This window comes from Hypanus sabinus, chromosome 27, assembly GCF_030144855.1.
Source record: "Hypanus sabinus isolate sHypSab1 chromosome 27, sHypSab1.hap1, whole genome shotgun sequence".
In the NCBI taxonomy this organism is placed as follows: Eukaryota; Metazoa; Chordata; class Chondrichthyes; order Myliobatiformes; family Dasyatidae; genus Hypanus; species Hypanus sabinus.
The window spans coordinates 14,070,797-14,094,660 of NC_082732.1; the positions used below are offsets into that span (position 1 = coordinate 14,070,797).

Consider the following 23,864-nt stretch of genomic DNA (forward strand, 5'->3'; position numbering starts at 1 on the left):
TGAAATTGAAGGCTTTGAGGCAAAGTTTGTAGATGATAGGAAGACAGGTGGAAGGGTAGGGAGTGCTGAGGAAGCTATACGATTGCAGCAGACTTGGACAAATTGGAAAAATGAGCAAAAAAGTGGCAGATGCAATACAATGTTGGGAAATTAATGATAATGCATTTTGGTAAAAAGAACAATAGTGTAGACTATTATCTAAATGGGGAGAAGAAGGGACTTAGGAGTCCTCATGCAAGACTCCCAGAAAGTTAATTTACAGGTTGAGTCTGTGGTAAAGAAGGTAAATGCAATGTTGGCATTTATTTCAAGGAAAACAGAATATAAAAGCAAGGAGATAATGCTGAGCCTTTACCAGATATTGGGTCAGGCCGCAGTTGGAGTATCGTCAACAGTTTTGGGCTCCATATCTCAGAAAGTATGTGTTGTCATTGGAGAGAATCCAGAGGAGGTTAATAAGGATGATTCTGGAAATGAAAGGGTTAACATATGAGCTTTGGGCTAGTACTCACTGAAATTTAGAAGAATGTGTGGGAATCTCATTGAAACCTACTGAATGTGGAAAGGACTAGATAAGATGGATGTGGAAAGGATGTTTCCTATGGTGAAGGTACTCAGAACTAGAGAGTACAGTCTCAAAATTGAGCGGCAACCTTTTAGAACAGAGGTAAAAAGGAATTTTTTTTTAGCCAGAGCTTAGTGAATCTGTGGAGTGCTCTGCCATAGGCTGCAGTGGAAGCTAAGTCCACGTGCATACTTAAGTCGGAAGTTAATTGTTTCCTAACCGATCAGGACATCAAAGGATATGACGAGAAGGCAGGTGTATGGAGTTGAGTGGTATCTGGAATCAGCCATGTTGGAATGGTGAAACAGTTGTGATGGGCTGAATGGCCTAATTCTTCTCCTATGTCTTATGGTTTGATCCCTCAAAGTTCTGACCATCTGATCACAGAATCATCCAACCCTCAAAAGTCCACTGGCTTAAAAAATCTACAAATTCTCTACAAACCTTTCTTTCCTATGACCATCTAATCAGCCCATGCCCATACCCAAATGGTCTTTCAAAGTTCCCAATGAATGTCGCGATTTGCACAAACCCCACCCCCTATCCCTCTTATCTAAATGCTCATCAAAAAAAGCCCCAGTGTGGATAGGTGCATCAGAGTTCCATATCCAAAACAAACATTAGTATTCCCTCTGATCTATATTGTACACTGCTCTTAAAAGCAAAACCAAATACTTTCAAAAATATATTTAGCAGAAAGGTACACTACAAATCGTTATATAGAGAGCAAATGATAGGACGAAGGAAGTAAGTTCCATTTTTTGTTTTTGTTATCCTTCATGCATATCTATCAGGTTTATTGATTTATACAACTGGACACACAAAAAGAAAACTTCAGGAACCATGCCCAACATACAGCAGTACTAGAAAGTTTGTGAACCTTGTAGAATTTTTTCTATTTCTGCATAAATAGGACCTAAAATATAATCAGATCCTCATGCAAGTCTTAAAAGTAGATAAAAAGAATCCAATTAAATAAATAATGCAAAAACATATTTGTTCATTGATTTATTGAGAAAAATTATCACAAACTTTCAACCACCATTATAAATTGGGGCATGGCTTTGTCAAGCAACCCTGCTCCATTCACCAATAGCAGAATTTTCTGGTGGCCAACCATTTTAATTCCTATCCCCATTCCCTATCTGACACATCTGCCCATGGCGTTCTCCTTTGTCAGTTTCAGGGTGGAGGGGAAACATCTCACATTCCATCCAGGTAGCCTCCAACCTGACGTCATGGACATTTCATTTCTCCTTTTTTCCTTCACCATTCCCTTGTCTTCTATTACCCACTCTGGGCTATCACCTCTTCTCCTCACCTGCCTATCACCTCCCCTGATGTCCCTCCTTCTTACCTTTCTCCTATGGTCCACTCTCCTTTCCTATCAAATTCCTTCTTCTCTAGCCCTTTATCTTTCCCACCCATCACCTTCTAGCTAGTCCTCCTTCCCCTCCTCCCATCTTTTTTTCTGGCATCTTCTTCATTCAAGTCCTGTAGAAAGGTCTCAGCCCGAAACTTCGACTGTTTATTCATTTCCATAGATGCTGCATGACCTGCTGAGTTCCTCCAGCATTTTGTGTGTGTTGTTCAGGAACCATGTAAACCTATCATTGGTAATACTCACTCCAAGCAAATGGAGAAAGGGCATCATGTAATTGATAACTGTGAGCCTATGAATGAAGGAGGGCAGCAAGTGTAACATGGTACTTGTTCTGGATTCTAAAACTATAAGGATGAATTGTACCTGTGATTGAGAGATCAACACAGCCATATTCAGCTTCAGTGGATATTAGAGAAGAGGAAAGAGGTTAAACCTAGTAAATGATATTCAATTTGGTATGAACAACAGAGGAAACTAAAAGTGATGGAATCTGAATTAAGAAAACAGAAACTCAAAAGTTATAACATCTGGTTTATTACTCAAGTGCTTGCAAATTAATGTAGGATAAATGAGTTGGGAAGGGAAATAAGTGACTGAAGAAGTAATGAGTCACAGAGTGGTTTATCCCTAGTGATGGTTTACATAATACTTGCAGTAGAACCAAACTCACAGTCAAATTCTTAAGAAGCCAGTCACTGGGGGTGCTACTAAACTGCTCATAATGATGGTCAATGAAGTTCCATCCTATGCACATCCTACGCTCTTAGTAATCTTAGCACTGATTCATCAGCTGACAGAAAATGTAACCGGGTTAATGAGCAAGATATAATGAACCACAAAAAGGTGATAAGACAGTAAGAGCTACCAATAAGTGAACAAAATAAAACTACTGAAGCGAAATCAGAATTTTTAAACAATTATATCATGAAAATATTTGGTGTCCTTAATCACTGGCAATGGCAGTTCAATGCAAATAATAGAAAGATGGACAAGCTAAATGATTATTTTGTGTAAGTATATATAGAACAGGGTTTTATTATCAGTAATGAAGTAACTGCTGAACTCTTAAGAAAGCTGTCCACAATGATCACATAATCATTGTGACATGAAGTTGCCCACTTCCCATTACCCAGAACGGCTCAACAATTTGGTTTCAGTTCAGTTTTAGTTCGGGGAGAACTTTACTAAGGCTCAGATTCCTTCTGGATATCAGAAGAAGATGGCACCAGCAAACTATGTGACGTCCTGCAGATAGTTCACAAAACTACTTCCTCCACTTCTTTCCAATATGATCTTGCTACTAAGACTGGAACCTGTGATAGTGTGTTTTCGGACCAATTGAGAGATCTGACACTTTGCTGTCGCTGAGGGAACTTTGGTGAGGCTTTGAGTGCAATGTGCAGTTTGGAAGCCAAGAAGCAAGCCCAAGATCAACCACATTTCTCACTGATTGTGTCAAGACTGAAATCAACAAGGACGAGAGCAGTAGGTGAGTGGGTGTTCAGCGCTGTCTGCCTGCATTTGATCGATCTTTCTCTCTGTCTTGCTGCTGCAGGAGGAAGATGCCTCCATGTGTCTGTCTGTCTCTCTCTCTCTCCCCTTCCATCCCTCTCCCTCCCCTTCCATCCCTCTCCCTCTCCCCCTCTCTCTCCCCCTCCCTTCCTCCCTCTCCACCTCCCTCCCTCTTCCTCTCCTTGTGCAAGCGAGCTAGCTGGAGTGTTTGCTGACATCTTCAACTGCTCCCTGCTTCAGTCTAAGATCCCCTTATGTTTTAAGAAGGCAACAATCATCCTGGTGCCGAAGAAAAGCAAGGTGGCATGCCTGAATGACTATCGACCTGTGGCTCTGACATCAATTGCTATGAAGTGCTTTGAGCGATTGGTTATGGCACACATGAACCACAACCTACCAGTCAACCTCGACGCTTTGCAATTCGCCTACCAGAGCAACAGGTCAATGGCAGATGCCATCTCTCTGGCACTACATTCCTCCTTAGAACACCTGGAGAATAAAGAAGCAAATGTAAGGCTCCTTTTCATTGACTACCACTCTGCCTTTAATACCATCATTCCAAATAAACTGATTCCTAAGCTCCTGAACCTGGGTCTTAGCACTCAGATCTGCAGCTGGATCTTCAACTTCCTCACAGACAGGACCCAGGGTGTAAAAATAGGGGACAAGCTCTCCTCTACAATCACTCTGAGCACCAGTGCCCCACAAGGCTGTGTACTCAGCCCCCTGCTGTACTCACTGTCCACCCATGATTGGGTAGCCAAGTTTCCATCAAACTCAATATATAAGTTTGCTGATGTCACCACAATTGTAGGCCGTATCTTGGGTAATGACGAGTCTGAGTAGAGAGAGGAAATTAAGAACCTGGTGGCATGGTGCGAAGACAATAACTTATCCCTCAACGTCAGCAAGGTGAAGGAATTGGTTGTTGACTTCAGAAGGAGTAGCGGACCGCACAACCCCATCTACATCGGTGGTACGCAGGTGGAACAGGTCAAAAGCTTTAAGTTCCTCGGGGTGAATATCACAAATGACCTGACTTGGTCTAACCAAGCACAGTCCACTGCCAAGAAGGCCCACCAGTGCATTTATTTCCTGAGAAAGCTGAAGAGATTTGGCCTGTCCCCTAAAACCCTCACTAATTTTTATAGATGCACTGTAGAAAGCATTCTTCTAGGGTGCATCACAATCTGGAATGGAAGTTGTACTGTCCAAGACTGAAAGAAGCTGCAGAAGATCGTGAACATAGTCCAGCACATCACACAAACCAATCTTCCATCCTTGGACTCACTTTGCACCACACACTGTCGGAGCAGTGCTGCCAAGATAATCAAGGACACGACCCACCCAGCCAACACACTTTTTGTCCCTCTTCCCTCCGGGAGAAGGTTCAGGAGCATGAAGATTCATACGGCCAGATTTGGGAACAGCTTCTTTCCAACTGTGATAAGACTGCTGAACGGATCCTGACCCGGATCTGGGACATACCTTCCAAATATTCAGACCTGACTTGCACTACCTTAATCTCCCTTTTCTATTTTCTAATTACGATTTATAATTTATATTTTTATTATATTTACTTTGATTTGTACTTCAGGGAGCACAAAGCGCAGAATCAAATATCACGAGAGGTCAGCAGGAGACGCTCATGGAGTGAGCATCGTCTCAGATTCGCTCCATAACCTTTGCTTTTTTTAAACCTATGATCACCCTTATTTAATTTACTTTTACTTACACCAAAAGATTCTTGCTACTTTTTTGGACTTATCTTTAAGAGTTTATTGTGAATTTTGAAGAAATGAATACAGAAATGGCTCTTAGATCTAAAGGGCGAGAACCTAGGAAAGATTCTAACAAGAATGGGAAGAAGAAAAAGACCGATCCTAAGCGCACTGAATTGACTTATGAAATGTTATTGGAGGTTTTAAATGAAAAATTTGAAGAACGACAAATTTTCAAACAAGTTATAAAGGCTTTTCAAGATTATATGGATAAGATGGATTCAGTAGTTAACCAGCAGCAAGTTCTAATCACTACTTTGCAAGAGGACGCTTGGAAGCGAGACTTGATAATCGAAAAACTGGAGCAGAAATTACTTTTGATGATTAAGCAGGTGGAAACACTTAAAGCCAAGAGTGTCGACTTTGAGAATCGGTCCAGAAGATAGAACTTACGCATACTTGGTCTCCCGGAAGGTATTGAACAAGAATCAAATATCGCTGTGATGATTGTACGCTCGAGTATCAATTGTTTGATGACAATAAAGTAAAGTACTCTGAATCTCTGAAGACATCCAAAGACATCTCTGTAACTATTGCTTCAAAAATTGAATCTTTTATGGTTCTATGTCTGTTAATTTTTGTAATTCCAAAATATAAAACTAATTGAATGAAAAACAAGGGTGTCTGAGAGATGCCTATAAGCTTTGTTTTCACTTTAAGTGAGGCACACACTTATGACATGGTGAAGTATGCATTCACATACTTTGACATATAACCTGTAATAAAATATGTAAAGGAAAAAAGAATGCTTAATCAAACAATATAACTCAAGTATTAGTGAAATATTTACACAACACTCCTCCCAGCTTAGTTATTAATCCCAACTCAATATAGAATACTACTCCATTCAAATATGTTGCTATCTAGTAGATATAAACACAATTTTCTTGTGTTCATATCTTTCCAACTACCCACTTTTGGTCACCTCTGTAGACCCTCCCCAGGACTGCTTGCTCAGGATTGAAACATTGAATATCCTTAACAAGAGAAAATCTGCAAATGCTGGATATCCAAGCAACACACACAAATACTGGAGGAACACAGCAGGCCAGGCATAAACTATAGAAAGAGTGAATAGTCAATGTTTTGGGCCATTCTGGAACACCAGTCTTCACAAACATGAACAGTGTGCATGGCTGTAGTAGAGACTCTTGGGAATCTTCTAATCTTTTTAACCCTGTCTTGAGATTTTGGAGATGTTCTTTGTCATCCTTACCGCTAACAATCGGTAATACTGAGTGCCTGGACAGCCTTGCTGCAGTTGGTCCATAGCTTTCTGCCAGAGTGCAGGTGCAGATACCACTCCAAATATAAGCCTCTGATCATGATAAAGCCCTTTGTGAGTGCTTCTGGCGAGACTCATTTTGGACTCTTCTTCCATCTTTATCTGTAGGTAGGCCTCAGGTAAGTCCAGTTTGCTGAAGTGTTTTACCCCAGAAAGATATCCTCTATCCTGGGCAAAGGGTATTAATCTACTTTCAGTACTGGATAGATGGTGACTATAAAATCACCACAGAGCCTGACAGACCAATTCATTTTGCTACTAGGTCTACTGGCATTGCCCATGGGCTCCACTCAATCTTGGAAAGAATTCCTTCAACCTCTATTATATCTAGTTACCTGACTACTTTATCAAGGATCATATAGGGAACCAGACAGGTTTTGTAAAGCTTTCATTTAATGCTATTTTACCTTTGATACGTTTGAGTTTTCCAAAGCCATTCTTGAGCACGGCTGTGGCATCATCCAGTTGCTTCCTTAGTATGCTTTCAGTTGACTCTCGCAGGAGAGGTGGCATGCAAATGATACAACGATCTCCAGTCAAGTTGTAGTTGTCTCAGCCAATCGCAGCCCCCCAATGCTGGCCTTCCTGTTTTGACCACATACAAGCCTGATGAGACTTGTTGGTTACTCTATTTCACTGCTATGAATGTCATTCCCACAGGAGTTACCTTCTAAGTATAAGCTCTTAGTTGGATACCTGCAGGCCTCAGTTCAGCTTCTTTGAAATGCCATTGAAACTCATTTCATGGAATGACTGAAACAACAGCTGAGCTAGTGTCCAATTTCATTTTAATTAATATGCCATTCACTTCTGGTTTAAGCCATGTTGCTTGTCTCTTGTCAGTTTTCACACAGTAAAATTCAAGGCCATGCAGACTTGTGTGTCACTCTCATCACCATCAGATTTTTCATCAACAGCATGCACGTTGGTGCTCTTTTTTAGGCTGCAACTTGGCTTTTTATCTTTTTCTCTCCCCATGCAGTCCATTTATTTTTGCCTGCCTGCCATGCTCTTTGTATGTGTCCTACATTGTTGTATTTTATGCAAATTTTACCTTTAAATCTGCATTGGTCTGTGAGCCCCTGCCACAACAGTACACATTTTGTTCAGTCAGCCATACTTCTGTTGAGACATTGTCATTTTGTTCACACTCACTCTCATTCTTGACTGCTACTCAATTAGGCCTCTGTTTGCTGTTTTTAGTGATGCAACAATTTCAATTGCTCTTTAAAACATGAGATTTCTTTCATTTAGAAGACATTTTTGAATGCTTTCTTGTACGATTCCAGAAACTAAACAATTTCTCTGTACATCATTAAGCCCATCACTGAACTGACAATTCTTAGACAATCTCTTCAATTCAGCCAATTACAGTGAAATTGACTCCCTTTTGATTCTGCTCCTGAAATCTAAAGCATCATGCAATCAACAATGGTTTTGGTTCTAAATGTAATCATGATATAATTTTCATGATATCAGCAGAGCTGATTTCAGCTGGTTTGATTGGAGCAGTAAAACTTCTAAGCACACGGTATGGCTTTAAACCCACGCATTCGGCAAAACTCTCACTCGCTTTTCACTGGCTATTTAATTTCTTTCAAGATACTGTTCAATTTGTTCAGTATATAATATCCAGTTATCTGTTGTGCAATTGAAGGCAAACAGAAAATTGACTGGCCAAAAGAATCAGAATGGGGATAATGGGTTAATTCTTCAACTTGTGGTGAGTATCAAGGACCTGAGTTTAGGGCCTTAACCATTCATCAAATATACAAAATTAGAAGATGAAACAGAAATACTCAGTTGCCAACAGTACAACGACAGGGGACATCATAAGCAATGTGGACAGAAGCATGAAAACACACCAAGCTAATGTGGGAATAGGATTATAATATTAGTAAATATGAAGAAATAGAGGTATAATGAACAGATACACTGGTTGTCAGGATATGACATCATCAGAGCATCACCTATTCAAGGGGTTCCCAACATTTTTTTATGCCATGGACCCCCTAACTTTAATCAAAGGATCCATGAATGGTAGGATGGGAACCCCTGACCTATTCACTGCTTTTATCAATGACTTAGCAAATGAATCAAGAATACAGCAGGTTCAAGCTTGTCAAGGACATAAGTATGGCAGAGATGTGCATTACTGTAATCAGCATAAATGTAAGTATAACACTGCTAAGAGACACAAATAAATCAAGAGCATTATTAGAACAAATTGATTTCCATTCAGGCAAATATAAAACCTAAAGAGAAGGGACTTTGCTAAAGAATGAAAAAATGGAAACTGCAGTGGACCAAAGATGCAAAGGTCCAGGTATACAGATCAGATTCAAAGCTTAATCAAATGCTATTCTTTACTTCAAGCATACAATGTAGGATGTTAATGATCATACTGCAATTTTTCTATTTCTGTCAGTCAGCTTTCTTCCACAGGCAAATAGCAAAGGCTAGAAAGCAATGATGAGGATTATTTATATACCACCAAGCAGTCATAGTGTGGCCCATCAGGAAATTGGAGGTGTCTTTGAACAGAGTAATCATTAGAGACTTTAACCTACATGTAGACACAATAATCAAATCTGCTGTCATGAAGAGGAAGATGTCTTCATGTACTGCATATACGATTCTTCCTTAGATCAGAATGTTGAGAAATCTCAAAGGGTTGGATTTTGTTTTGTGCAATGAGGAAATATTGATTGACAATTTTGTTGTCAAAGGCAATGGATAGCAATGGTTAAAATTTAAAGAAATAATCCACGAATTACAAAAAAAAACCTTTCAGGCACAAAAACCCACAAGGAAAACTGATCTGTCAGTGATTGAGAAGAGGAATTATAGGGAGTACTAAATTAAAGGTAAAGACTCATAAAGTCGCCTAAGATAACAGCAGGCCTGAGGAAGGACCAACAAAGAAGGACCAACAAACTAGATATTCAAAAAGGCAGAGTAGAATAAGAACAGTTATAATAATGGACCAAAGCTTTGCCATAGGTATGTAGAAATGACTAGACCATAAGACCACAAGACATAGGAGCAGAATTAGGCCATCTGGCCCATCGAATCTGCTCCGCCATTCAGTCATGGCTGATACTTTTTTTTGTCTCCTCCTCAACTGCAATTCTCAGCCTTCTCCCCGTAACCTTTGATACCATACCCAATCAAGAAGCTATCAATCGCTGCTTTAAATACACCCAACAACCTGGCCCCCATAGCTGCATGTGGCAACAATTCCACAAATTCACCACCCTTTGGCTAAAGAAATTTCTCTGTATCTCTGTTTTGAAAGGGCGCCCCTCTATCCTGAAGCTGTGACCTCTTGTCCTAGACTTTACCATCCTTTCCACATCTACTCTGTCTAGGCCTTTCAACATTCAAAAGGTTTCAATGAGATCCCCCCCTCATCCTTCTGAATTCCAGTGAGTAGACCCAGAGCCATCAAACATTCCTCATATGATAACCCTTTCATTCCTGGAACCATCCTTGTGAACCTCCTAAGGATGTTCTCCAATGCCAGCTCATCTTTTCTAAGATGAGGGGCTCAAAACTGTTTACAATACTCAAAGTGAGACCGCACCAGTGCCTTATAAAGCCGCAGCATCACATCCTTGCTCCTGTATTCTAGACCTCTTGAAATGAATGCTAACATGGCATTTTCCTTCCTCACCACTGACTCAACCTGCAAGTTAACCTTCAGATTTCTGGATTTTCTCCCAGTCAAGAAATTAGTACGTACATTTATTTCTACTACCAAAGTTTATGACAATGCATTTTGAAGCATTTTTTTTCATTTGCTGCTTTCTTGCCCATTCTCCTTATCTGTCTAGGACCAACTGCATCCTATCTGTTTCCTTCAACACTACCTGCCCCATCACCAATTTTCATATCATCTGCAAACTTGGCAACAAAGCCAACTATTTCATAATCTAAATCATTTATATATTGTATAAAAAGAAGTGGTCCCCTGCGGAACACCATTAGTCACTGGCAGCCTACCAGAAAAGGATCCTTTTATTCCCACTCACTGCTTCCTACCAAACTGCCAATGCTCTAACCATGTTAGTAAATCTCCTGTAGTAACATGAGCTCTCAACCTGATAAGCAGCTCATGTGTGGCACCTTGTCAAAGGCCTTCTGAAAGTTCAAATATACAACATCCACTGCATCCCCTTTATCTAATGTAATATATGACCCTCTTCAGGATAATTTATAATGTGAAATAATCAAGAGGCAGAGGACTTTATTAGACTTCAGTAAAAAAGACACACAAAAGCTTCTGGGTGTATGAGAAAATTAAGGATGATCTAGAATGAGAAAGTAAATGAACTGACGATTTGTCAAAAAAATTATCTAAATTCCAGAGTTTTGTAAGAGGTACATTCAAAAAGCAAGACTGATAGGATGCTGATATGGGAATAGTGCAGGAAAGCAGAGCTGAATAGCATATCAATCATGATGAATAACAGTGAGAGGCCTAGTTCTTCTCCAAATTCTTGTGTTAGGAAACACTTCAATATAGAATCACTAGGTATTAAGGCTCAGAAAGGGATTATTTTAGCTCATGGAATCTATACTAGCTCCTACAATCTTGTCAGTCCCATTAACCTATTATTTTCCTGTATCCCCAAAAATTATTCTTACACAACTGTCTATTCGTTTTTCTTCTGACGATTTTGATTCCACCATTCTTGGTCAATGAATTCCTGATTATATCTAATTTATCAATAAAAGTACTTCCCTTTAGCAAAGAATTTTAAATAAATCATCATCCAGTAAGAACAGGTTTCATCTTTTCACTCTGACTAATAATGTCATGATTTTTGTTAGTCACTTAATTAAGTTATATTCTGTATTCTAATATTATTACTGTAAATATGCATCAGAGAAAATTGAAATTCAGGTCCATACATGGCACTTCAGCTTGTTTTATTTCTGCCATTCTGGTGTGTAGAATATAAAACTTTCTCCTATAAAGTACAGCTAAGTTGTAAACTATTGATACATTTAAAAAATAAGCTAAATGAGAACATGTGAGAGGAAAAAAACAGAACAATATTTATTCATGCTAGTCAAGAAATTAGTGTCATGAGAAGCAAAATGCTGGCGTGGATGTACTGAGTGGCTTTTTTACAACAATGCTGAAGACATTTTGCAGTACTCACCGATATTACCAATCCCATTTTTACTTAAGGGTACAAGGATGAATGGCATGGAGTTTGATGATCCCTTTCCTTTCATCTTCATGAGCTGCAGCTGCTGTGTTGTTACTGGTGGAAAGCGATAAAACTGAAAGGTGAAGTAGACTGATCTTGGATGATTACTTTCTGGAGGTAGCCTGAAAAAATACCAAATCTCTAAAAGCTTATTATGTCACAGTATTCCTCGAGTTGCAGTCTCCTGCACACTTACAATAGTTATCCTCCATTCATTCTGTACATTAATTGATTAACTTGAAAACAACCATTTTGCATGAGAAGTGCCAAAGACAATGGAAATATATAAGTATCATTAGATCTGAGCAAGGGAAGTTATTTGTCTTCTGTTCTATTTGCCTTTTCCTGTCAGTTTCTATGGTCCAAAAGAGACAAATACCCATTTCATTAAGTGTCAAACCCAATGCATGTTATCATTAAGGTTTGTGGGGCTTCACAAGGAAAGACAGTTCAAGACAAACTCATTGGTGCTCAGATTGGGGGATAAACATATTCCCAGCTATATGTCTTACTTTATTAAATGTCTTCTGCTGAAAACTAATATCATATTTGTCTCTTTGGATGTCGCAGACTGGAAATCACCTTTGATCAGTTGACAAGGCCAGAAAACAACTCACCCTTCACATTCAAGGTTTTTGAACCTTTCTACAGATCTCAATTCCTCAACTTCATGCAAATACTTCATTGAAAGTTAGTGCACATAATTCTCTTGACAAGATCTATCCTCTAACAATGACTAATATATAGAATATGTTTTTTAGGTTTGGGGAACACATATGCATTTAATGAGAAAATGCATCAGAACAGCTCTCAACCAAAAAGCTTCAAGTGAGCTCTTCAGTTCATTTCATTCCTTCAATATTTATGAGTTTGTTATTAGAGATTCAAGTTTATGTTTGAAGAACACTCATCAAATGCAATTGAAATACAAGCTTTGAATTAACTGCTTAAACATGGACATGAGGAGAGACTGATTCTGAAATCTAGCAAAAAAAATATTTATAAAGATCTTCAACAACCATCATTTGTGTGACAACAGAAAATGAGAAAAGAGAGAAATAAAACATGCAATAGACTTTACCTTTTAAACTTTTTGAATAAATTTTTATCAACATTAGTAAAGCTATGAGAAATTCAGAGTCAAGAATTATGGTCGTTACTCAAAGGGGAAGTGCTGAAATCTTTTCTGTGCTTTGTTGAGCAGTATATATCTTACTCTTTGAATCACAAAATGAACACACAAATCTAATCCACAAACGGAATGCAATTACTGTGACATTAGAATACCAAAGAAAATAAAAACGGTGCCCACAGTTCCCTGTACTGGGGGGATGGCAGGGCCACAAAACCATCCAGAGCTGTCATCTGCTGCTGCTAGAGGGAGGGTTTCAGTTATGAATGACATGCTTGAATCACTTGCCGCTGGAAGTTGAATAAAGAACATGTTTCTTCCTTACATATGGTGAACACAATAATGCAGCAATGATCAGCAAAATGAAATATGGCACTGATCAATGATAGCATCCTGAAATGATTCTGAATGATGGAAGCTAAACTCTACCTTTCTTTGTCATTGTCAATTCATTTATGTTTTTGCTCTACTTCAGAATGCACTGCAATCGATGTACCATTCTGTTTTGTGCTCATTCTTGTATTTATTGTTGTGCTTTTTATTATCGTGTATACTATTTACACTACGAGCTTCGCATAAACAAGGAATTTCATTGCGTGCTGGTATCTATGACAATAAACTAATCTAACCTAACCACCCTGAATCTCAACAGATAACACTGGATTTGTTATAATAGGTCACAGATTTTAATGAGTCAAAAATGTAGCTTGAGTGCTGGCCCTTAAATTAACATGGTTTCTGGGGATGCAGTGTTCATACGATATGTAACAAAAACAGAAAACGGGACTCAGCTGGTGTTGCAGCATCCAGCAAAGAGATACTTCAATGTTTCAAGTCAATGACTACTGATCAGAACTGGAGAGGTGAGAAAACATCTTATTTTAAGTTGCAGGATGGAAAAGGCGGAAAGCACAAAGGGATTGTCTATGACAGGTTACAGATCAGATGTTTCTGTTAAACTATTACCTTAAATTTGGACAATTAGTGGCAGATGAAAAAAGGAACAAGAGAAGATTAGCTTTACTTTTCACATGTTTATCAAAACATACGGTGAAATGTATTGTTTTACACCAATGAACAATACAGTCCAAAGTGGCACCATATTTCCGGTTCCAACAGAGCATGCCAACAACTCACATGTGGAAGGAAATCGGAATACACAGAGAAGGTCCACACATTCATGGAGAGAATGTACAAACCCCTTACAGGTAGCATTGGGAATCAAACTCTGAACAGTGATTGCTGGAGCCATAAACTGATTGCGCTAACTGCTACACTACCATAGTGCCTCCATCAAACTATCCAAGAACTGAACTATCTCAGATAATCTGTCTATTTTCCCTTCTGTGTCCGTCAGAACTTAAAGTAAAGGCTAACCGGAATTTTTTTGGTCTGCACACTATCACATACATTCCCCTTAAGTAAAGGCTGGCTGTTCCATGAGTAAATATGAACTGTCAATTTTCAGACCAACAAAGTTAAGGAAAAACAAACTACAGAGAAAAAAAAAGTGTACTGCTTAACTGATCATACTGAAAAAGTGCTACATTGAATGAAATTTCACTGAAAAGTCAGCAGCTGGATTTCCAGAAAAGCTTGCAAATTGCTCTACTCAGGGTTAGGGCAATTTTCAGTTGTTCAGCACTATTTCACTTGGAGTTACCTGAATGAAGTTCTCGACCAAGAATGTGCATTATAACCCCTATAACACTAAGTATAAATACCAACACTGAATCAAGTCTGTTGTATATACAACATTGAAGTAACTACATTTTATTTTCTTCAAAAATATCTTAAACTGTGTATCAAATCAATAACAAAATAAATAAATAAATTGAAGCCAATAACTGAAGAGAATAATATTCAATATGTTTTATGGCTGATTTAAGTGATGGAGATTTAAATGTTCATGTAGCTTCCACTTCTCTACTAAGCATCAATTAATAATGAGCAAGAAATTTTTCGTAGGGAAAACCATTTTTATCAATGCAACAGAAACAGCATGTTAGCTCTTGACACAAATAGATCTCATAATTATCTGCAAACTGGAGATATTTTCCTTCGATTCAGAAAGAAATGCTAGTCTCTGAGGATTACATTGCTTTCAATACCAAGGTAAGAGCCTATGGTGTGGATGTATTTGACATTGAGAGGCAATTTCCAAAGAGGCGGGAAACAAATAGGTCATTAACAGGTTGACAAACTGTACCCAATGAGGTGCAGGCATTGCTACTTTTTACAATATATTATTGAGTTGGAGGAAATCAAAAAAACATGTATGCCAAATCTGTGGGCCACACAAAAATATGTGGGAAACTGAGTTACAAAAAGGATCCTGTTTACAGACAGACATTGATAAGTTAAGTGAGTAGACAAAAAGTTATTAAATGGAGAAAATGTGAAGTTATTCATTTAGGAAGGCAGAACACAATATTAGTTTAACAAAGAAAACTACAGCACAGAGAGATTAGCAAATGCTCACGCAGGAAAGAGAGATACCTGGTATACAGGTACAGCAGGTAGTAGGGAAGGCTAATAGAATGTCAGCTCTTATTTCAATGCTTTTATAAAAGTAAGGAAGTCTTCGTGCAGCTGTAAAAGATACTTATGAGACCAGATCTTTATCACTGCCATAAATATTGCTCCCTCATTTAAGAAGCATACTATTTCATTTGTTTAGTGAAATTTCACTAGGGTGAACTTGAGGAAGGAGGGAGTGTCCTATGAGGAAATGTTAGTGTGGGACTCCAGGCATTGAAAGTTAGAATAATAGCCAAAGTAATTACAATGGCTATGATTCTTCAGGAGCTAAACAGGTGTTTCCTCTCAGGTGAGTGTCCAGAACCAGGAAAGATGATCATTTAAGAAGGGTACATTCATTTAAGACAGAAGTGAGGAATTATTTTTTTCTCTCAGAGGGTTATGAATCTTTGGAACTCCCTGCTATGGAGAGTACAGGGCACAGACTTTGTATATATTTAAGGCTGATATGGATAGATTTCTAATCAGTGAGGGATTCAAGGGTTACAGGGAAAAGGTTGGAATGTGGGCGTGAAGGAAGTTGGATCAGCTATGATTATTCTTAATGACAGAGCTTGTTCAAGGACTTGAATGACCTAGTCCTGTTCCCACTTCATATAATGGGGTCTGAATCAGAAAGATACAAGATGAAGCCCTAACATGTTGGTATCTTTATATTTTGCTGTGGTCCTTAATGAATGCTCAAAGAGCCCATTTGTGCTTTAGTGTGCTTGTGCAGTATCAATAAAATCAGAACCATACATAAAATTTATTTAAAAACTCCTTCTTTAACTTTGAATGACAGACTTGTCTCTAGAAATTGAAAAGCTGTACTGAAGATTCAAGCTAAACTGAAACCGCATTAACATAATATCTCTGTGGCTTTAAGCCTTCCTAGACAGTTACAGCAAATTATCTACTTTTGAACTGCAATCACTGTAATTTTGGAAATCCAGTAGCCAATTTATGCATAGTAAACATTCACAAACTGTAAAATCAGAATCAGATTACTGATTGCAAATGTGATGACATTGGTTGTTTTGCAGCAGCAGTACAACATAACAAAACAATTACTACATTAAAATAAGAAACAAAAAAGTATTGTAGGAGAGAAAAACAGTAAAGTTTGTATACATGGGTTCATGGACTGCTCAGAAATCTGATGGCAGGAGCAAAAAAGCTGCTCGTAAAATGTTGAGTGTGTGCCTTTAGGCTCCCTTGAAGAATGCATGTTCTGGATGATGAGGGTTCTTACTCACAGATGCTGTCTTCTTGAGGCACTACCTTTTGAAGATGTCCTCAACAGTGAAGAGGCTACTGCCCATGATTGACCTGGCTGAGTCTACCACTCTCTGCAGCTTTTTTTCAATTACCTGCATTGGAGCTTCCATACCATGGTATATTTGTTGAAATTTACTGGAGTCTTTGGTGACATACCAAATCTTCATAAGACCATAAGACACAAAAGCAGAATTAGGCCATTTGAACCATCCCGTCTTTTCCGCAAACTCCTAATGGAGTAGAGCTGCTGGTGTGCCTTCTTCATGACTGCATCAATGTGTTGGGTTCATAGATCCTCTGAGATATTGGCACCCTGGAACTTGAAGCTGCTCATCCTTTCTACTGCTAACTCCTTAATGAGGGTCTGGTGTGTGTTCTCCTAACTTGCCCTACCTGAAGTCCACAATCAATTCCTTGATTTTGCAAGTGACAGCACTCAATCAGCCAATGTATCTCACTCCTGTATTTTTCTTTGACATCATCTGAGATTCTACCACTAACAGTTGCGTCATTGGCAAATTTATAGATGGTATTTGAGTTGTGCCTACCTACATAGTCATGCATGTAGAGAGAGTATAGTGGTAGGCTAGCACACATCCTTGAGGTGCACCTGTGTTGAGTGGTAGCAAGGTTTTTAATTTGTTTAAATTTTTATTTAGAGATACAACACAGAATAGGCCCTTTTGGCCCTCTGGGCCGCACTGTCAATAATTTTCAATTTAACCCTAGCCTAATCATGGGATAACTTTCAATAACCAGTAGCCTACAGACTGGTACATCTTTGGACTGTGGAGGAAACCAGAGCACCCAGAGGAAATCCATGCATTACACAGGAAGGATGCACAAACTCCTTAAAGTGGGTGGCAGGATTGAACACCAAACTTCAACACCCCAATAATATCATGCAAACGGCTATGCTATCACGGTGCCCAAAGGTGGAGATATTGTTTCTGATCCACGCTGACTGAGCTCTCTTGGAGAAGAAGTCAATGATGAAGTTGCAGAGGGATGTACTGAAGCCCAGTTGTTTTGAAGTTTGTTGATAAGCACTATGGGGAAGTCGGTTTGAATGCTGAGCTAAAATCAGTAAAATCAGGCTGATGTGGGAGTTGCTGTTGTCCAAATGGTCCAAGGCTGAGTGATGAGCCAGTAAGATTGCTGTTCTACAATCTACGATTGGATTAATTGTTTTTGAAAATCAATAACCAGCAGATGCTGGAAATCTTATATAAAAAAAACCAGAAAATTTTGTAAACAAAAACATGCCAGACTGAGAGAAAAAAAGAACAGAATTGTTACAAGAAAGAGAGGGACAGGCAGCAACGGATCAGAGATGACAGGCAAGGGTAAGTTTTCCCAGATGATCCTGATGATTAACAAGTTAATGAGAACAACTAGAAAGATACAGAAAAAATATAAACAATATGCGAAACGCAATCAGATCTGTTGGTGAAACCTGAAATCTAAAGAAGAATGATTCACAAAGATAAAAACAATGCACCTTGACAAAGTTGATGAGGATTTCTAGTTTTATATAAGGGCAGGATATTTCTTTTGCTGAACAGTACTCGTGAATTGGATATTTTTGTGGTTACCATAAAAGATTTAGCTTTTTGTTTATAATGATAGGTTAATTAATTAAGTTCTTTAGCTACTGCTGTGTCACTTGAAAATGTCTCTTGAGTCATTAAGTCCACCACTTTGAACATTTTTCACCATTTGGCCCAAGGGCTAGAGATGCGACATTTGTCTGATAGGATATTAAAAAAGCATTGAATTATATGGAATACTAGTACTTTACAATTATGTTATGAAAGTCAGTGAATGTCTCTACCTAAGATGATAGTTATTGATTAGTCTGGTTTCCCTATCACTCCAAATATTACCTGCTGAAAGCCAGGAATTGAAGAATTATTTCGTTGCACTGAAGATGGTCTGCTTCTTCCAACTGCAGATTAATGCCTGGAAGGTTATCTGAATCAATCACTACTGCCAGCTCATTATTGTCAGCTCGGATCTCAGGGAAGCCAAATGCATGCATCTGTGCCAAAGCTGCCCTTGAAGTCACAGTTGTCCTATGAATCAAATGCAACAAAACATTATGTATTAAAGTAGGCAGTGCCTATTTGCATTGAACTTGAATTTAAATTCATTATACCAAGAAAGGTAAAGGCCTCCTTTTAAGTATCTTCAGCTAAATAGTTTCTAGAAAAAATCTGCATGAAACCAATTTGGAGTACTGTTATTTCTACTATAACTGATCTGGCAGTAAATAAGATTATAGCCACACATTCACTGTGAATCATATCTCAGTGATGCAGTGTTTCAGTATCACAATCAGTTATTAGCATGTAATGCAAGGCTAATTTTTAGAGAGGAGTTTATTTGGGTACAAAGTCATCATGAAAGAGCAACCCTTTGAACAACTATGAACACAAATAATGGATAGGCATTTGTGAGAAAAGGAAAGATCAATTTTTAAAAATCTCACACAATTCAGATATTGTATTGATTTGTAGGAGAAAACTTGCTCGAGATCTTTTTTTAAATCAAACAATAATAACAGCACTTTATCTGGAAAAGCACAAGTGACACCTGCATTTTCATTAATTGAGGCCTATTTACAGTGTGTAAGAATAGCAGCAGTTTAAAAGCCACAAACCCAGCCCATGCAACAATTGAAAAGCTTGCTATTTTACATATTAAGCTTTATTTTACTAAAGACTTTTTTTACATTTTGTAACATATTACATCAGAAAAGCAGAAATAATTCTTGTATATGCTCTTTTATTTTCTCCCACCAATGTTACTGATTTCCTACTGAAATCCAGTAGGGTGAATAAATCTTACAGACTGGAATCTCTGGTTCCAGCTGTAACCACCAGCCTTTAAAATTTCACATGCCTACAGAACTCTGAAACCAAGTGAATGACAGATGGCATTGTATTTGGGCTCCTAAGTGAAGCATAGTCATGCTGGGATTCCTACCATTATGCTGGAGAATCATTTCTCAGATTGTATATCAGATAAAATACAATATAGGATCAATTTCAATGTAGTTTCCAGGTGTTCCCATTGTGCCTAAATCCTTGGCCCTTTTTGGGGATGGAGATCATGTCTTTAGGGTAGCAGTTGAGAAATTGTCTTGTAGATGATGAAAAGACTGAAATGTCAGGAACTGCATCAATTGTCTCAAAATGTCAGCTTCTGGTCTGCTCATTGTCAAGTATTTTACAGTACGTCTATGACAAGTTCAGTGAATTTTTTGATAATGGTTATTCCCATAACTTTGGTAGTGAGTAAATACTGATAATGCTAATAAACATCAAGGGTAGATTGACATTTTCTTAGAAAAGCTCATTGCCTAAAATTTCTATGACACAACAGCTTCTCTGTGTAAATAATTCATCAAGTAAATGCACTAGACTGTAATAGACATACATTTTTTAACATCTGCTGGCACAGCTAATTCTTTAGCTGTACAGTCTGAACCCACTTCCTTTGCCATCTCCAGCTGAATTGGCAGGGACACATGCCTTCAATTTTTAAATAACTCTCGATCAGGTCAGAGAAGTATTTTTGAGATGGGCAAAGGAACTGAAGCCCTGAAAGTGTTACCAATGGATATTTGGTCCAAAAAGAATATTTTGAAGAACTACATGCTCAGACTCCTCCTTGTAAATGTTTTAAATTAGATTATAATCACCAGGTATAACTTATAATTTAACACTCTTATGACACATTCTAATGCATTGGATATTATCCTCCAAACAAACATTTGAAAGTCTTGAATGTCAAACTTGATCATTATTGTCACCGACATTCTCCAAATCTGTGTACATGAATAATATGGAAGCAATAAATTCACCGTCAGAATCAAATCCCTTTGCTATGTATACACATCAGCACTCTGAAAGCTTTACAATTCTTGATCCAATCTGATATGAGTTACACACTACCATGAATTAATCCACCCACTTACGTGGTTCAGACATTTTTGACTGCTATCAGAAAGCTCATTATGAGCAATAACTTTATTACTACCTTCAGCTTCCTGCATGCATTTTATAAGTGCCATATAAAAAAAGGCACTCAGGAGAGATTGCTGAAACTCTGCATCCATAACTGCCCAACAGTTTTTTTTATTTTTGTCAGCTTCTGCTTTCTTCACCATTCCTTCACTTTAATCTGTTAATCAAATTTACCATTTACTCTGAAGCTTTAGTCTTTTTGAAAACACTTACAAATTAAGTACATTCACAACAAAAAAATAGCTACCAAATAACCAATGCTGGAACACTCAGCAGGTCAGGCTGCATCTGTGGAAAAAAAACAAAACTAACCTTTCAGGATAAAGACCTTTCATCAGAATTTGGAAAGAGTCTAAATAAGTTAAGATTCCAAGAGGGTGGTACTTCTGATTCATTGACCACATAACCTGGTTTACACCTTATATCTATGGCTCACTCAGTATTACGGCTTTGGACATAGCGCCACTCCCCCAGCTTCCTTGCAAATTAACAAATTTATTTTACCTCCATCCCAGTAGTGGTAAAAGATCTTTGAACTGAAATATTAGCTGTTTTTCTTTCTACAGATGTAGCCAGACCTGCTGAGTACTTCCATCGTTATCTGTTCTGATTTTAGATTGCTAGGAGGTGCATTTTTGTTCCACCTTTAACCTGTTTTTATCAGTTTACTTGTAACTTTATTCTTCATTCAGTCACAACTGAACTGATTAACATTGGTTAAAAATTAAATTAAATCACAGACCCTGGAAACTGTTGCTTCTAATTTATTAAATACTTCCTCCACAACCTGGATTAACACATTGATGTCATGTAGAGGCATGGATGCTTCAAGGAACTCCATCAGGTGATGCCAACTCAGAGCCACCCATGTTGGAACAGCTGTAGATAAGATGCCAGATGAAGATTGATCTACATAATTACATAAAGAGAACCCAATTAAATAAATGACACAAAAAATTATACTTGTTCATTTATTTTTTGAGAAGAATGATGCAATATTACATGTACGGTGGAAAAAGTATGTGAACCTCTGGAGTAATGCCTTCTAAAAAAGCCATTTGGAGTCAGGTGTCCAATCAATGAGATGAGATTGGAGGTGTGGGTTGTGGAGGTGCTCTGCCCTATGAAAAAGACACACAGTCAGGTTAGTGACAGAGCCTGTTCTTCTCAAGAAAGATCTGTTTATGCACCATGCCTCAAAACAACTTTCAGAGGACCTTAGAAAAACTGTAGAGATGCATAAAGCTGGAAAAGGCTACAAAAACATTTCTAAAGACCTGAGTGTTCATCAGTCCATGTTGAAAGAAATTGTCTACAAATGGAGGAAACTCAGTACTGTTGCTACTCTCCCTAGGAGTGGGAAAACTGCAAAGATCATGCCAAGAGCACAATGTGCAATGCTGAAGGAGGTGAAAAACAACCCAAGGGTAACAGCAAAAAAAACTGCTGAAATCTCTAGAACTGGCTAAAGTCTCTTTGCATGTGATTATAAGAAAAACACTGAATAAGAGATCAGTGAGAAGAATGGTGTTCAAGGAAGGACACCACGGAGGAAACCACTGCTCTCCAAAATAAACATTACTGCACATTTCAATTTTGCAAAAGACACCTGGATGTTCTACAATGCTTCTGGAACAATGTTTTGTGGATAGAAACATAGAAAACCTGCAGTACAATACAGGTCCTTCGGCCCATAAAGCTGTGCCGAATAGGTCCTTACCTGAGAAATTACCTAAGGTTACCCATAGCCCGCTATTTTTCAGAGCTCCATATACTTGTCCAGGATGTAGGGAATAGAGCAGTCGGCATAGTACACATTCTTAAGGTACACCACTGTTGATTGGCAGCAAGGAAATGATGTTATTTCTGTTCTACACTTACTGGCGAATGTCCACCACCACCACCGTTGCTGGCAGCCCATTCCACGCACTCACCGCTCTCTGTTTAAAAAACTTACCCGACTTCTCCTCTGTACCTACTTCCAAGCACCTTAAAACTGTTCCCTTTCATGCTAGCCATTTCAGCCCTGGGAAAAAGCCTCTAACTATCCACACAATCAATGCCTCTCATCATTTTATACACCTCTATCAGGTCACCTCTCATTCTCCATCGCTCCAAGGAGAAAAGGCCAAGTTCACTCAACCTATTCTCATAAGGCATGCTCTCCAATCCAGGCAAAATCCTTGTAAACGCAAACACGAGGAAATCTGCAGACGCTGCTAATTCAAGCAACACATACAAAATGCTGGTGGAACGCAGCAGGCCAGGCAGCATCTATAGGAAGAAGTACAGTCGACATTTTGGGCCGAGACCCTTCGTCAGGACTAAGTGAAAGAAGAGACAGTAAGAGATTTGGAAGTGGGAGGGGGAAATACAAAATGATAGGAGAAGACAGGAGGGGGAGGAATGAGGCTAAGAGCTGGAAAGTTGATTGGCAAAAGGGATACAAGGCTAGAGAAGGGAAAGGATCATGGGATGGGAGGCCTAGGGAGGAAGAAAGAGGGAGGGGAGCATTAGAGGAAGATGGAGAGCAGACAAGGAGTGATTGTGAGAGGGACAGAGGGTGAAAAAAAGGAGAGGAAAAAAAATAAGGGAAGGGGTAAGAAGGGGAGGAGGGGCATTAACCGAAGTTAGAGAAATCAATGTTCTTACCATCAGGTTGGAGGCTACCCTGACAGAATATACGGTGTTGTTCCTCCAACCTGAGTATGGCTTTATCTTGACAGTAGAGAAAGCCATGGATTGACTTATGAGAATGGGAATGGGACGTGGAATTAAAATGTGAGGCCACTGGGAGATCCTGCTTTCTCTGGCAGACAGAGCATACGTGTTCATCAAAACGGCCTCCCAGCCTGCGGCAGGTCTCACCAATATATAGGCCACACTGGGAGAACCAGACACAGTATACCACACCAGCTGACTCACAGCTGAAGTGTTGCCTCACCTGGGAGGACTGTCTGGGGCCCTGAATGGTGGTGAGGGAGGAAGTGTAAGGGCAGGTGTAGCACCTGTTCCGCTTACAAGGCTAAGTGCCGGGAGGAAGATCAGTGGGAAGGGATGGGGGAGGAAGAATGGACAAGGGAGTCGCATAGGGAGCGATCCCTGGGGAAGCAGAAAGAAGGGGGAGGGAAAGATGTGCTTGGTAGTGGGA

General features: G+C 38.9%; 1 protein-coding gene across 4 annotated transcripts in view; it reads right to left on the minus strand.

Moving 5' to 3' along the window:
• The window catches only part of nphp4 (nephronophthisis 4), a 417,576-nt gene that overhangs the window by 80,879 nt on the left and 312,833 nt on the right, over nt 1–23,864 (minus strand). For 3 of the 4 annotated variants that reach the window (XM_059951738.1, XM_059951739.1, XM_059951736.1), the window contains 2 exons: nt 18,569–18,757; nt 11,699–11,871 (listed from right to left, as the gene is read on the minus strand). In XM_059951738.1, the coding sequence (XP_059807721.1) occupies nt 11,699–11,871; nt 18,569–18,757 (362 nt within the window). The remainder of the gene's footprint in view (nt 1–11,698; nt 11,872–18,568; nt 18,758–23,864) is intronic. The other variant, XM_059951740.1, reaches the window with a different exon arrangement.